We start from the raw sequence: 13,139 nt of genomic DNA, 5'->3' as shown, positions 1-13,139 counted from the left end.
TATAACTTATTCATGTATTAGCTATGCCGGTTTCTAAATTGCAAGTCAAACACCGTCTTAGATGTGTTGAATTTTATACATAGCAAAAGAATACTATCAATATGATTTACTCATGCAAGATTTAATACATGAATAACCTAGCTCCTACCGAGCAATCAAACATCCCCTAAGCTTTGCTTGGAATACCAAAGCGATATTTTTTACATGTAATAATAGAACTACTTATTGAACCCATTGCTTATTGATGGGTTTCATTAGTTTTTGAGAAATTCAATCCAGCTCAGTTATTTGTCAGAAATGTGAGGCAATCAAGATAGGAGAACCAAACCTCCACTAAGCTCCAACTTATAACGGTAAAACTCTTGATCTTTTTCGTTTTCAGATAAGTACTTTTTGATGATCTCAATGAGGAAATTTCAGGAGTCAAGTCAGGAGCATGACACAGTATAGTTTTCAGATAAGAAAGGCTTTATTATTACAAAACTGGAAGGAGAACTCCCCCTTTCAGATATGAATGCGAGATGTACACGTATAGTTTCAGAATCAGCAAGTTTCCTCCACAAAAAGATGTGAAACTCAGAAGATGTCGTGGTATAAAACATTCCCTCTTCACAAATTACTATGACTGAATCCCTGTTTGGGAGAACAAGATAAGATTACATGAATCAGAAAAACTTTACACATCTTTTCCTCAACAGCTAACTACGACCTCAGAGCCCTTTTCGTACTGCTATACCAAAAGATTACGTGCTGCAACTTTACAATTCTATCCTACATAATCCAGCTGCTTCATCCAAATAAAGAGTGTACAATGTACCAGTCAGTCAAAATTGGGTCCTTCCGAAATTCTTGTCAGGCTTCTTCTCTAGATAAAAAAACTCTTCTTCTCCACAGAATTCCCCAAAAGTAAAAAGTGAGAAAGAAAGGCTATGTACTAATCGTCATCATCTGCTAATAAGGCAAAGGAGAATGGGTTGAACTTATAACCATCTCCATGATAAAACTTGTTTTGGAATTCCACCCAATGAAGACGCAATGCATGAAGGAATGCACTAAGAGTCTCCATCATGAGTAGTATAAAAGCTGTCGCAAAGGCAAACACTGCCAGCCCCACTAATCGTATGATGATGTTATCATATCTGAACTTAGAATGATAATAATTAGATAAATTCAACTTCGAGAAACCAAGAGTAAATTATGAACAAAATCAACTTCTACAGCAAATCATAGCTATATTTAGCTTCTTTTTTCGTGAACGAAAAACCATAACTATAAACTGGAGAAACTTGAACAGCCAGTCAAAACAAAATGAAAACATAGCTAAACGTCAAAAGAAAACTTACCCCCAAGCAAGGAGGAGAACCTTCTCATAGAACACAGTAGATAATTCAGAGTGAGCCAAACTGCACCAAATAAACAATGTGTGTGTATATATACAGCAAATTTTAAAGAAATATACATGAACCAAGTTGATAACAAAAATAAGTAATTGGTGGATTTACCTCAAAGCCCAAAGCCGAAGGTATGATGCAGTGTTAGAAACAGCACCAAGGACAAATTCAATAGAGTGTATCATTTGGTGCACAAAAACCTCACTAAAGTTAAACTCTTCAGCGCACTCCCTGGCAGAGTCTGGTTCATCATCAATACTCATCATCTCAGAGGTTCCAAGTATTCCATATGTCCGACCTTGAAATCTCTGAGAATCATCAAAAGGTGGAAGAGAAATCAAGCCTTTAAGCTACTAAGTCTATATATTGATAGGGAGTACATGAACTTGTGAGAAATTAAATACAAAAGTAAATAAAGAACGATTTAGTCCATAAGGCTCTCTCCTCTCCCCAAAAGACTACCCTCAGATCCTGTCAAAATATAAAACCATAATGCTAATTCAAGTAACATCAGTAGACACCTAAACAACTTCTATAAGGGAACAGATGACAATTGTTTAATTCCTTCGCTGTTCATTTTAGGTGGGATGTCGGCTGAATAAAAACTTCGTTGTATTCTCATATTTGGTTAAAACATACAACAACAACAACCACCCAGTGAAATCCCACAACGTGGGGTACGGGAGGGTAGAGTGTATGCAGACCTTACTCCTACCAAGGTAGGACGGCTGTTTCCGAAAGACCCTCGGCTCAATAGAAAGCATAAAAAGAGGTCAGATAAGGCCAAGAAATTCAAAGCGATATGGAAATGAAAATACCGAAAGCGACTAAGCCATGATGAAGCGGTTTGCAAGGGGCAGTAGCTATCACAGATAAAATAAGATAATCAAAGTACAGGAAATAACAGATAGTAGCAGAAATCAAAGCACAAGAACTTATATCGCGATAATGCGACTACTAATATGAAACGATAAACGATATTGTCTACTAGCCTTCTACCCTAATCTAAGTCCTCCATACCCTCCTATCTAAGGTCATGTCCTCGGTAAGTTATAACTGCGCCATGTCCTGTCTAATCACCTCTCCCCAATACTTCTTCGGCCTTCCCCTACCTCTTCTACCCTAATCTGGTTAAAACATAGTAAAAATTAAAAGAAAAAATGCATCAAAAATTAAAGACATGCCAGTCAGACTTTGCATTTTTTCTTTTAATTTTTTTGACACTTCATCAAAAAAAATAAAGTCTGACAATGGAATTGCCAGAGTGAAAACAGGGAAGGAGGATCCTAGAAGGTATGCTAGAAAAGGATTTCCTGAATAACAAGGAGTTAGGTATCGCACCTTTTCTCACAATTCCGAACAAAGGAAGAGAACAAAACATTTGGAACAGAGATTGCAATCTCAGGCAGTCACCTAAAGGCACAAGTAGCTCTAGTAACGTAATCACCCTACCTACAGCACACATTCCATGCTGAAACTTCCCATTAAGTAACTTCATCTTAGGACATAAGAAGCTCAATGACACAAACCTCCATTTTAGAAAGCCTAATATCTCTTCGCAGATATTACTTAACAACTGAAAGCATTAGTACCTCCACAAGTACATCAAACTTACATTTTTGGTCATTCCTTTTTTACCACCATTTTTAGATGAAAACTATACTCTCCAAATTTGAAGGCTAAATAATTTAACCCGACAATCATTGAAAGATAGATTTAGAAGTTCATTATAGCAACAATCAAGAGTGAAGTCATACTTAAAAAAGAGGACAAGTATATCTTCAATAAAGTAAGATATTCAATAAGAGCCTCCTTGACTATTACTAGATTTTATGGCATCCCAACAGGACCCCTCCCTCTCCAAAAAAAAAAAAAAAAAATTAGAAGTTTTTTTTAAAAGGTTTCTCCATTCTATGCCACTAAAATGTCTCGTAAGAGAAAACAGAAGTTATTTTCAGAAAGAGTTCAGGGGTTCCACTACTTTCATCCTTTCTCTGAATGATAAAAGTCAACACAATATTAATCATCATTAAGAAAGATGAGAAAGCAAAAGGAAACAGACATAGTACCTCCATGTGAAGTCTCTTCAAAATAAATGGTTTTGGGAAGAGCATCCATGGAACAGCAACGAGTGCCAAAAGCAGCAATATTACCTGCAACAGTAATTGTTAACAGGTAAAATAAAGTAGATATATTCTTAGGGGTTGTTTGGTACCAAATTGTATGTCGGAAAAAGGAGAAACAAAACTTCATTAATGCTTTTGTCATTCATATTTCTTTATTTGTTACTTGTTCTTTCTATTAGTTGCATATCGCGCCTTTAATGTATACACAACACATACATACATATATACATACATACATACATATCTTTAGTGCATACACAACACATACATACATACATACATATACATTGAACTAGTCATTTATTTATCAGAATTATGCAAAGGCATTTTTATTTAGACAATTTAGACCCCTCATCCCTCAAAAAATCCCAAACGTGGGATGCAAGTATTAAAACCCCATTTATAATCCATGACAATATTCTCATTATAAGTTAGTGGTAGTACAATTCTACCTTACCCCGTTTAATGATTTAAGAACCAAACAACCTCTAAGAGCACATGTTCCAGAAATAGAAGGGTACCTCATACCTGAAGCACACTCTGGCCCCAGAACAACCTATTCTCACCAAGAGCTTCAAAAGGACTTAAGAACATATAAATCATAACATGATATAGATCTGCCTGAGAACCAGTGCACCATTTGACAACAATGAGAATAGAAAGGTATCCAAAGAGGCTGTTGAGAAAGATAATTTGTGGAACGAACTGATACCTGACAACAATCAATCACAGAATAAATAACTACATATAGGCAAACCATGAAAAAAGAGAGGAGAAATGATTACACACTTAATATCAAGTGAGCTGCTGAAGAAACGTGCATTGAAATAACTTATAATAATTCCGAGATTCATCTGGGCCACACCCAACAAAATAGACATCTTCATCTTCAGAGAATTCAAGAAAGGAAGCTCTGAGCGGCTGCCTCTCCAGCTTGGGTCCACGCCAAATGGATATGGATCCTTGTATTTTATTAAACCAACTGTTTGTGCATTACTGTAATGTACACACAGTAATGTCAAGATAGTTGTAAGAAAATACAAGAGAATAAAATAGGTACCTAGAAAGTGTGCTATAGATCCTCATTCATGATCAACATGCACTCAGAGATAGGGAGGCAAGAGCAAAAGCGCAAATGCAAAAATAATTAAGAGAAACCCAGACCACCATAAACATTATTCCAAGAGTCTCTTACATTGTTCATGAAATAGAGAGAAGATAATTATTACCTATTAATTAGCATAGCTACACTATCTAGTGTTTGAGAGCATAGGAACGTTGCTACTTAAGTAAAATATAAAACGTAAAAGAAATTAGCCAACTTCACCAGAAGTTGTACATAATTATAAAAGCAACCAGACAAAGAATATACCACATTGCCAACAATTGCAGCACCAATACCTGATAAACAATGATTGTAAAATACCTAGAAGTTGTCGAGGGTTTTAAGATAACCGGTAAAGTGGTATGATACTGCAACCATAACAACCAACACACAGATAAAAGTCTGCGCAGAAAAGGAAAATAAACACCATCCAACCCTAAAGCTTACTAAAAGAGAAACAGCAAATGCAATTTCTCATTCATGAAGGATAACATGATTCAAAATGCAACAAAGCAGCCATAGTTTCACTCTTACAATCAGCATTTAGTTCTATTCCAAAACTGAAAAACAATTTTTTTTGATGACATGGGAACCCGCAGCCGCTACCCTTTGGGTGCGCACAGGGTAAACCCAGCTCCTGTGCAATAGCTCGCAAACCACACAGGAAAAAAACTGAAAAATAATAGAAAGACATTTTTCCTCGTAATCAGAAATTTTAGTCTGTTTCTATCTAGAAATTGTAGCATGGTCATTATTCAATACCTGCATGTAGCATCTCGGCATTTGTACGCTGAGTCACCAAATATGTGAAAGGGAACTGAGAAGAATTCATTATATATCAAGCCACAGTAAATTGAAAATATTGACATCAACAGGAGTACATAGCGACCACCAAAGAGCATCTCCATGAAGCTGCCTAGTTTCTGTCAGGAAAAAGTTGATTCACGAAAGAAATATATAATTATATGATTGCTTTTATTCAACCCTCCAAAGAAGAAGATTAAATCAATAGGAGTACTAACCTGAGAGCTAAGTTTGCTTTCCCTTGCGATAAGAACTAATGCTCCCAAGAGCAAGCAGATCCCATGACCCCAGTCCCCAAACATCACAGCAAAAAGGAAAGGAAATGTGACAATGGTATAAACAGCTGGATTTGCCTCCTCGTATTTGGCAACACTGCCAAGAAAAACAGCACTATAAGTGCCTTCTGTTTGGACCAGCATAAGTGCACATCACATGGATATTCATATTCAGATATTCTTTTGAGAAACAAATGAAATTGAAATTTATCTGAAGAGCTAAAGCATTGTTAAAGAAAGACCAAAACCACGGCATGCCTTATGTTGAAAAGTAGACTCTCTTTTGATTAGGTTTTATTTTGCCTCTTCAGGCATATGAAGAACATTTTTGTAATAAGTAAAGGTGTTACTGCGAAAATGGGTGAACGCGTAAAATGAAACAGCAAATTCAAAATAATGTTACTGTACCATCTAAAAGAAACTTCAAAAAAAATGCCTATTTCGTATCATGACATTAACAGTATCACCCCTTTACATCTCCATAAGAGACCAACTTGGATTGTGTTGAAGCAATTTCAAATGGACATGCTCGTATCAGTAGAATCAGCGAAAATGATGGAAAAGAAAAGGCTGTCAAAAAACATTTTATCCCCCTAAATCAAGACAAGACTAAATTATGCCTACATCATTTTCTTCACATAACAAAATACTACTGCATGTTTAACTTACCCATACGCGTCAACAATTTCTTGAAATGCATTTGTGAAACGGTTTGTCCTAAAGTATGTTGGAGGTGACTCCACGGCATCCATCACATGAAATATAATGCCCACTTGTGAACTGCTATCAAATGTTGCACGTTGCAAAGCCTCTTGTATCTAAAATTTTCATGAGTCATTACTTGGTATATTTAACTGCTACAAAAAGAACTAAAGAAATAAAAGAGAAATTTACCTTGGTCTTTGCAAAAATTGGACACCAGCCCTCACCCACTAGACACTTCTTTGTAACATCAAAATTCAGCATATTTAATGTGTCATACACAGCCTTTTGTGTTTTAACCTAGAAAATGGAATTGGAGCAATTAATTCATTTGAAGACCACAAGACACTTGCTCCCACCTAACAATAATAAACTGTAGTATAAAGCAATAACTACAACTATTATGTTCACTCTTAGTCTCTTACCATGTTTATCCATTTTGCAAGGTGGTATCCGATGGAGGTCAAAGCCTTATCTCTATGGTGCAGTCCAGCATGCAGGGTGGTCTCTAATTCAGATAGCCGAGACAAAACCTACAATCAAGAAGTTTATCTCATCCAGATATCTTACTTTAGAGCACTCGAAAATGAAAGATCACAAACAAAATACTATATCACAGTATGCCTAAGCAGATTTAGGGTTAAGACTCATTGAAGTGGCAAATGCGGCACATCAGGCTAAGGTGATTGTGGAATAAATGTGAGGGCAATCAGACATAGCAAGAGTGCCAATAAGGGGAAAACAGAACATTGGCCCTTTTTCTATGTATATATTATGATGTTGAACGTCAATCGACACATAAAATGAAGGCACCTAAAACTCAGCTTGCTTACTAGGCAGAAATACCATAAAGTTATTGATTTCCTGCTAACAATATTTCAACAAATTATGCAGTGATAATTAGTACACAAAAAAGTTCAATTGTAATGCCGATGAAACTCCTTTCCACTAGAGACATACTTCTTGAGTAATCTGCCTCCTCTTTGTCGTGTCTTCAGGAACAGGATAGCAATTTGCACCAAATGCCTCACAAATTTTCAGTATTTTTGTTCTCGCCTGCTCACCTGAAAAGAATACTACAAAGACTATCTTCTCAACCTGCAGAAGCAAAATATATGTTAACCATAAGATGAACTTTATAATCAGACGTTCCTTTCAGCAAGGAGCCAACAAATTTAAAAAAAAAAAAAATTATTAATAATAACAATTAAAAAAAAAAAAAAAAAAACATAAAAATCATTGAAGAAACCACATTGCATACTGGGAGGAAGTTAGAGCTTGGTCATTTCAAATGGGGAGAAATGCTTCTACTCTTTCCTTATTTATTCATGACTTGTGAGTAAATCTTACGCATTTAGCTTTTTCCTTTATTTGGAAGTTTTCTCAATGAACTAGTTCCTTTTGTGCTGACCCAGGTTTAGAAAGATGGCAGTGAAAATGTCCCCAATCAGAACATCACGTGTGGGATCAATTATATGAGAAGTTTTAAAGAAAGAGGATTACCATTTCGTTTGACGAAGGATCCAGTATTTCTTCATCAGCAACTGCCTGATTGAAAAGCATATTACCCCTTGTAGCACGAAATAGCATTCTTTCAAATTGAAGAACCTTGGACTTGCAGATAATGCCACTAATAAATCTCACTCCAGACTGATTTGACAGTTCTGAACGCATCTCCTGAAGATTGAAAATAACTTTGCTGAACTTTTTTTAAGAAACTTAATCATCTAATTAATGAATGTAGATACTCTACAAGAATAGCTTTTATTTGTCAGTTACCTGCTCAAGTAATGATACTGTATCTGCATGGTTATCATTCGAGTATACATTTTCATCCAATTCTATTTCCCGATCAGTTGTATGACTACTGCTTGAAACAAGGAAGCCACTAGCCTGGAATTGTACAGTGATAATGACCAAAAGAATAAGTATCCCTGAATGGAACCAATTACATTGCAAACCCAAAAAAAAAAAATTAACTTTGGTCCTTCAGGTAATTCTGCTAAAAAAGTTATCTAAGAAGCTTCGAATTTCAGTTCACAAGTTCAAACTTGGAAGAGAATATGATAGGTACGCACCCAGGTAAGCATGTTCAGTGATAATAACAACAAGGCAAAACTCAGAAAATCCATTTTTTACATGGAACACTTGCACATTAATAATATTGCCAGAAATCAAGGTAGAAATGTACCTTCTGCAATACCATCTTAAACTCTAGCAGCTCATTATATGACTGCCGCAATTTCTCACTATTGGCATTCATTTCAATCAACTCATGTTCATGCTCTGCAAGTTGTATCTGAAATTCAGAAGACCCACATTGTCCATATGAGCTTTTGTTGAATTGGAAAACTTTTGAATAAATGCATAATTGAAGAAGAAAACAGAGGAGAGTTCATTTATCAGCAAATAAATCAAAACAGCTAGAGAAAGAGACCTCTATTTCTTCTAATTCGATATCAGGTTGGGAAGCAGGAAGAGGAGGCAGCAATAGACCGGCTTTGTGTATCTGATCTTTGAAATATCGCAGTTTTCTTGACATCTCCACGCATCTTTTTACCTACAAACCGATCAACAAAATAGTATTTATTAACATATAAGACAAATCAATATGTACTCATCTCTAGGTCCAATAAAGGCGGGAAACACCAGTTCTAAGCAGTTTGACTTAATTTCACAAAATTATGAACTAAAATTTTAGTACAAGGTAGCAATCGTCTCTTCAAAGGTATAACAGTGCTCTGGAAACTAGAAGTCTTCAACAAAGAGGACATCTAATAGGAAAGTCTATCAGTCGAATTCTGAATTTTGGGATAGAACTTCATCATCAATACGATTTTTTCATTACTGACTACTTGACTAGTATCTTCACACTAGATATCCTTGACATGCCATGATTGTTTCAATAATAAATTCATTTATTGTTTAAATTTGTTGAACATAGATATAATTCAAAGGTGTATAAGTAATTTTAATTATAGTTTCTAGCAAAAATAAAAATGAGATAATAATAGAAGATATTTTATAGGAAAAACGCAATAAAAATAGAAGATATTAGTCACCTACTGTATTAGTTGGAACCTGTAATACTAGACGTGAGCAGAAAAAAATCTCAGACATGGACTGCCGATAAAGATAAGAAATTTTCCATTAAAAGCTGCTATAGCCTTCTGCAGAAACAAGCAGGTCATAGGGAATTCATGGTTTTAAGCACCATCATTAGTTGCTTGCTTTGGATAGGTTTCTGCTTTGGATGCTTGCTTAACCCAGGATTCCATCTAGAGGAGGAATAGCTCTATGTAGCAGATGCATTTTTTGTGAAGAAGCTCAAGACTCTTCCAGTCATCTTTTTCTCATTACAGGCAAACAGGGTGATACGGATACCCAAAGTATTAGAAGTCTGTTGGGGTGCTGGCAAGTCAGAGAGTAAGAAGAAGACTGAAACAAATATCTGAAATACCATCCCTCTATTGCATCATATGGACTATCTGGTTAGGGAGGAATAAGCGATGCTTTGAAGGCCACAGGAGCCATATTTCTGTTATTAAAAATAGATGTCTGCAAAATTGGTATTTTTGGTGTAGGAACAGCATGATTGAAAACATGTCGCAATACTTTCAATCCTGAATATGCTAAGGATGAAACTGTACTGTTGCTTTTGTGACTGTATTTTGCAGTACCTTCTTGCTACTCTTTTAATGAAATTTACCTTAAATTATCAATAATAATAATAATAATAATAACAATAATATAATAATAGGCTTAAAATAGAAGAGTGAATTGGATTATATAGAAGAGGTCAAGACAATAACCGAAATCATCTTATATTGTAAGCTTCATATTAGCCATCGGGTATTGAAATAAGCAGTAGGAACATGCGCGCAAAAATGTTTTAAGACCTTAAGGACAACTTAGTGTGTTGAAACTTTATATATAAGTATAGATATTAGTCCAACTTAAAAGATGAGAACACACAGAAAGTCTTGCTCTCTTCTCTATTTCAAAGAAGTTTCAGCAGATCAGAAGTTTCACTCATTTGACATTTACTTTAAAGTATGATTGAAGATATCACCAAATGTGCACATCTATCTTATTTACAAAGAATGGGGAGGCATTTATTAAAAAATCAAGACCAATCTGATGGAGAAAGCGCAGCAGGAGCTTGTTAGTAACTATTTAGTCCTAAGAGTTTCAATAACAATCCAATACATAATCTTACAATTCTATTAGGTAATAAACCTGGATAAGAATACTTATCTTGACTACAGCAACTAGCTTTCGGCCTTTCGTTTTCTCTTTCTTCTTGATATGGTAACCCACCCACCCAAAACTTAGGAGTCAGCAGTGGCCATTTTCCCAATTGACGCCCTTGTGAAAATTAGATTCCAACCTCTTGGTTGGAACTTGGAAGTAAAATGCTCTTGCACCAGAGCAACCTAATTCTAGAGCAACTAGCTTTCATTTGCTATCAGAGAGCACATTTCCAGCAAAAGTTAGCAATGATAATGGTTTGTTAACAATACAAGCACATTAAAATTTGTCAAAAGTCTAAGCTAATTACAGTGCCAATTCCACTTCAGTAACAAACATGTAGAATTTTGAAGATGAATGTGCTGTATTCACAGAAATTCTAAGTACCTGGTTTACAAATGTTCTCTGAAAAGGACTCTTTTCGGCATTTAGCTGAGCAAAAGAAGCTAGGTAGTCAGTATATTTGCTGAATAATGAAAATAAAGCAGGTTAAATGGAGATAAAAGTCAGGATAGTATGATCATAAAAAGATAAAAACAACTTGTTTTTGAGATGGTAATAAAAAAAAGATAATAACACTTAAAAGTTTTCCACACCCCTTGATGGAAAGAAAACTAGTTATCAGTAACATTCAAATTATTGAAAGTGACAACAATTTATAATCATGAAAAAATTGACTGCATCTCGTCTTCAAGAACACGCTAGTTAATTCCGGCCTTACCCCAACCCAAAAGAAAGAATCAGCGCGGTAAATTGATGCCTTTGAAACCTCACCTCAATTTGCACAAATAGTACATTGGATTATTAGAACAACAATATTAAGAGAATGAAATTAAGGTCCCCTCAAATTAGGTACGCTTTGGCACTTGAAGAACAAGCACTTACTATGTCCTTCACGACATAGACTAATTAAACTAGAGAACCATTTCTTAGTTAAAAAAAACACTTCCTGTTACATTGCATTCTACATAACCGAAATCACTCTCGAACCCTAAGTTTTCGAGTCAAAATCACGTCAATTAATCACGTACATATAGTGGCATCTCAAATTCATACATCCACAACATCAATCGTCAATCAACAATCAAACTTCGAAATCCTTCACAACATAGACTAATAAAACTAGAGAATCGTTACTTACTTAAAAAGCAACACTTTCCTGTTACATTGCCATCTACCATAACTGAAATCACTCTGGAAGCCTAAGTTTTCGAGTCAAAATCACGCCAATTGATCACGTAACTACCGTGACATCTCAAAATCATTCAACCACAATATACAATCACGAATCAACAATCAAACTTCGAAAATAAAACTAGAGAATAGTTACTTTGTTAAAAACAACAATTTCCAGTAACAAGCATCTACCATAACCGAAATCACTCTCGAAGCCCGTAACAGCCCAGCCCACTAATGATATTGTTCGCTTTGGGCCTGCACCCATGCGGCATTAAAACACGTCACTAGGAGGTAAGCCATGCTTACTTATATACCCAGCCTCTCTCTTGTATTTTGTCGATGTGGGACTTTCATTCTAAGCTAGGCGCCTTTAAGTATTCAAGTCAAAACCAAGCCAATTAATAGTGACATCTCAAATTCATACAGCCACAATATCAGTCGTGAATTAATGTTACTTAGTAGAAAAACAACACTCTCCTGTTACATTGCATCCACCATAACCGAAATCAGTCTCGAAGCCTAATCTATTCGAGTCAAAATCAGACCAATTAATCACGTACATATATTGACATCTCAAAAATCACACAATCACGAATATCGAAATCCTTCAAAAAAAAAAAAATGAAATTCAGATAGAGAGAAATGAGTACATCACGGAATTGAAGAAGTCCGAGTTGGCCAAGATAAGTAACAGCGCGATGAGCAGACTCAGCAGGAATAATAAGTTGAACGAAAGTCATCTTCTCAGAGCGCATCAGATCCATGGACGGCATATTATCTATGTACTCCATTTTTAACAACAGACAGAGAGAAGATCTATATTTCTTAGATCTGCTCTCTGACAAAAGGGACTCTCTAGCGCGACTATTAGTGGGAGTTTTAGTTTAATTTGCGTGATTTCGTTAAGAGTGGGCAAAGGTAACTGCCATGGGGAATGAATTCGGTCGGCATCGAGCATTTTTCGCACTTTTTTTTACTTTTCTTTTCATTGGGATAAAGATAAAAGGTACTCGCATTAAATTCTACTACACGCTGACTTTTTTGAAGGAAAAAAAAAATGAACGCTGACTTCTATGCTCTATTGCTAAGGTCTGAGTAAATTTGAACAAGAAAAAACTAGTTCTGGGAAAGAAAAAAAAAATCTATCTATATAGAATAGCACAGACAAAAGACTGTTAGGCTGCCAAGTGTAATCACCGCAAAAATTTAAATCTATATATAATATAAATCTATGAATAAAAAACGTGATGTGACACCTCTCTTAGGCCTCCATTGGTATTTATCTTTTATCTCATTTTTTTGACAT

The 13,139-nt window shown here is 35.5% G+C and overlaps 1 protein-coding gene across 2 annotated transcripts; it reads right to left on the bottom strand.

Annotated features, from left to right (window-relative positions):
• Positions 1-450: 450 nt before the first annotated feature.
• LOC132052804 (V-type proton ATPase subunit a1-like) lies at positions 451-12,897 on the bottom strand. 2 transcript variants are annotated; one of them, XM_059444487.1, is made up of 18 exons: positions 12,484-12,895; positions 11,042-11,086; positions 8,841-8,963; positions 8,595-8,702; positions 8,183-8,296; positions 7,907-8,080; positions 7,364-7,501; positions 6,829-6,936; positions 6,596-6,703; positions 6,371-6,519; positions 5,645-5,798; positions 5,385-5,545; positions 4,307-4,513; positions 4,046-4,229; positions 3,461-3,544; positions 1,503-1,699; positions 1,344-1,403; positions 451-1,139 (listed from the first exon to the last, which is right to left on the bottom strand). In XM_059444487.1, exons 1-18 carry the CDS (start codon positions 12,622-12,624, stop codon positions 935-937), a joined length of 2,460 nt encoding a protein of 819 aa, XP_059300470.1. In that variant the 5' UTR covers positions 12,625-12,895; the 3' UTR covers positions 451-934. The 2 variants fall into 2 exon arrangements, with proteins under 2 accessions (XP_059300470.1, XP_059300471.1); XM_059444488.1 differs by lacking the exon at positions 4,307-4,513 and having other exon boundaries at positions 12,484-12,897.
• Positions 12,898-13,139: the final 242 nt, after the last annotated feature.

The sequence above is a fragment of the Lycium ferocissimum genome, chromosome 4 (assembly GCF_029784015.1).
Source record: "Lycium ferocissimum isolate CSIRO_LF1 chromosome 4, AGI_CSIRO_Lferr_CH_V1, whole genome shotgun sequence".
Lineage (NCBI taxonomy): Eukaryota > Viridiplantae > Streptophyta > Magnoliopsida > Solanales > Solanaceae > Lycium > Lycium ferocissimum.
The sequence above is the reverse complement of the archived record's forward strand: the minus strand, read 5'-3'. Positions and strand labels throughout refer to the sequence as shown.

Excerpts from the sequence above, each read along its gene's own strand:
- LOC132052804 (XM_059444487.1), bottom strand. The coding sequence starts at position 12,624 with ATGGAGTACATAGATAATATGCCGTCCATGGATCTGATGCGCTCTGAG. Across the intron at positions 11,087-12,483 it reads GACTTCTTCAATTCCGTGAT|CTAAATGCCGAAAAGAGTCC; the intron begins GTACTCATTTCT and ends TCTTTTGCTCAG. Across the intron at positions 8,703-8,840 it reads TCGAATTAGAAGAAATAGAG|ATACAACTTGCAGAGCATGA; the intron begins GTCTCTTTCTCT and ends TCTGAATTTCAG.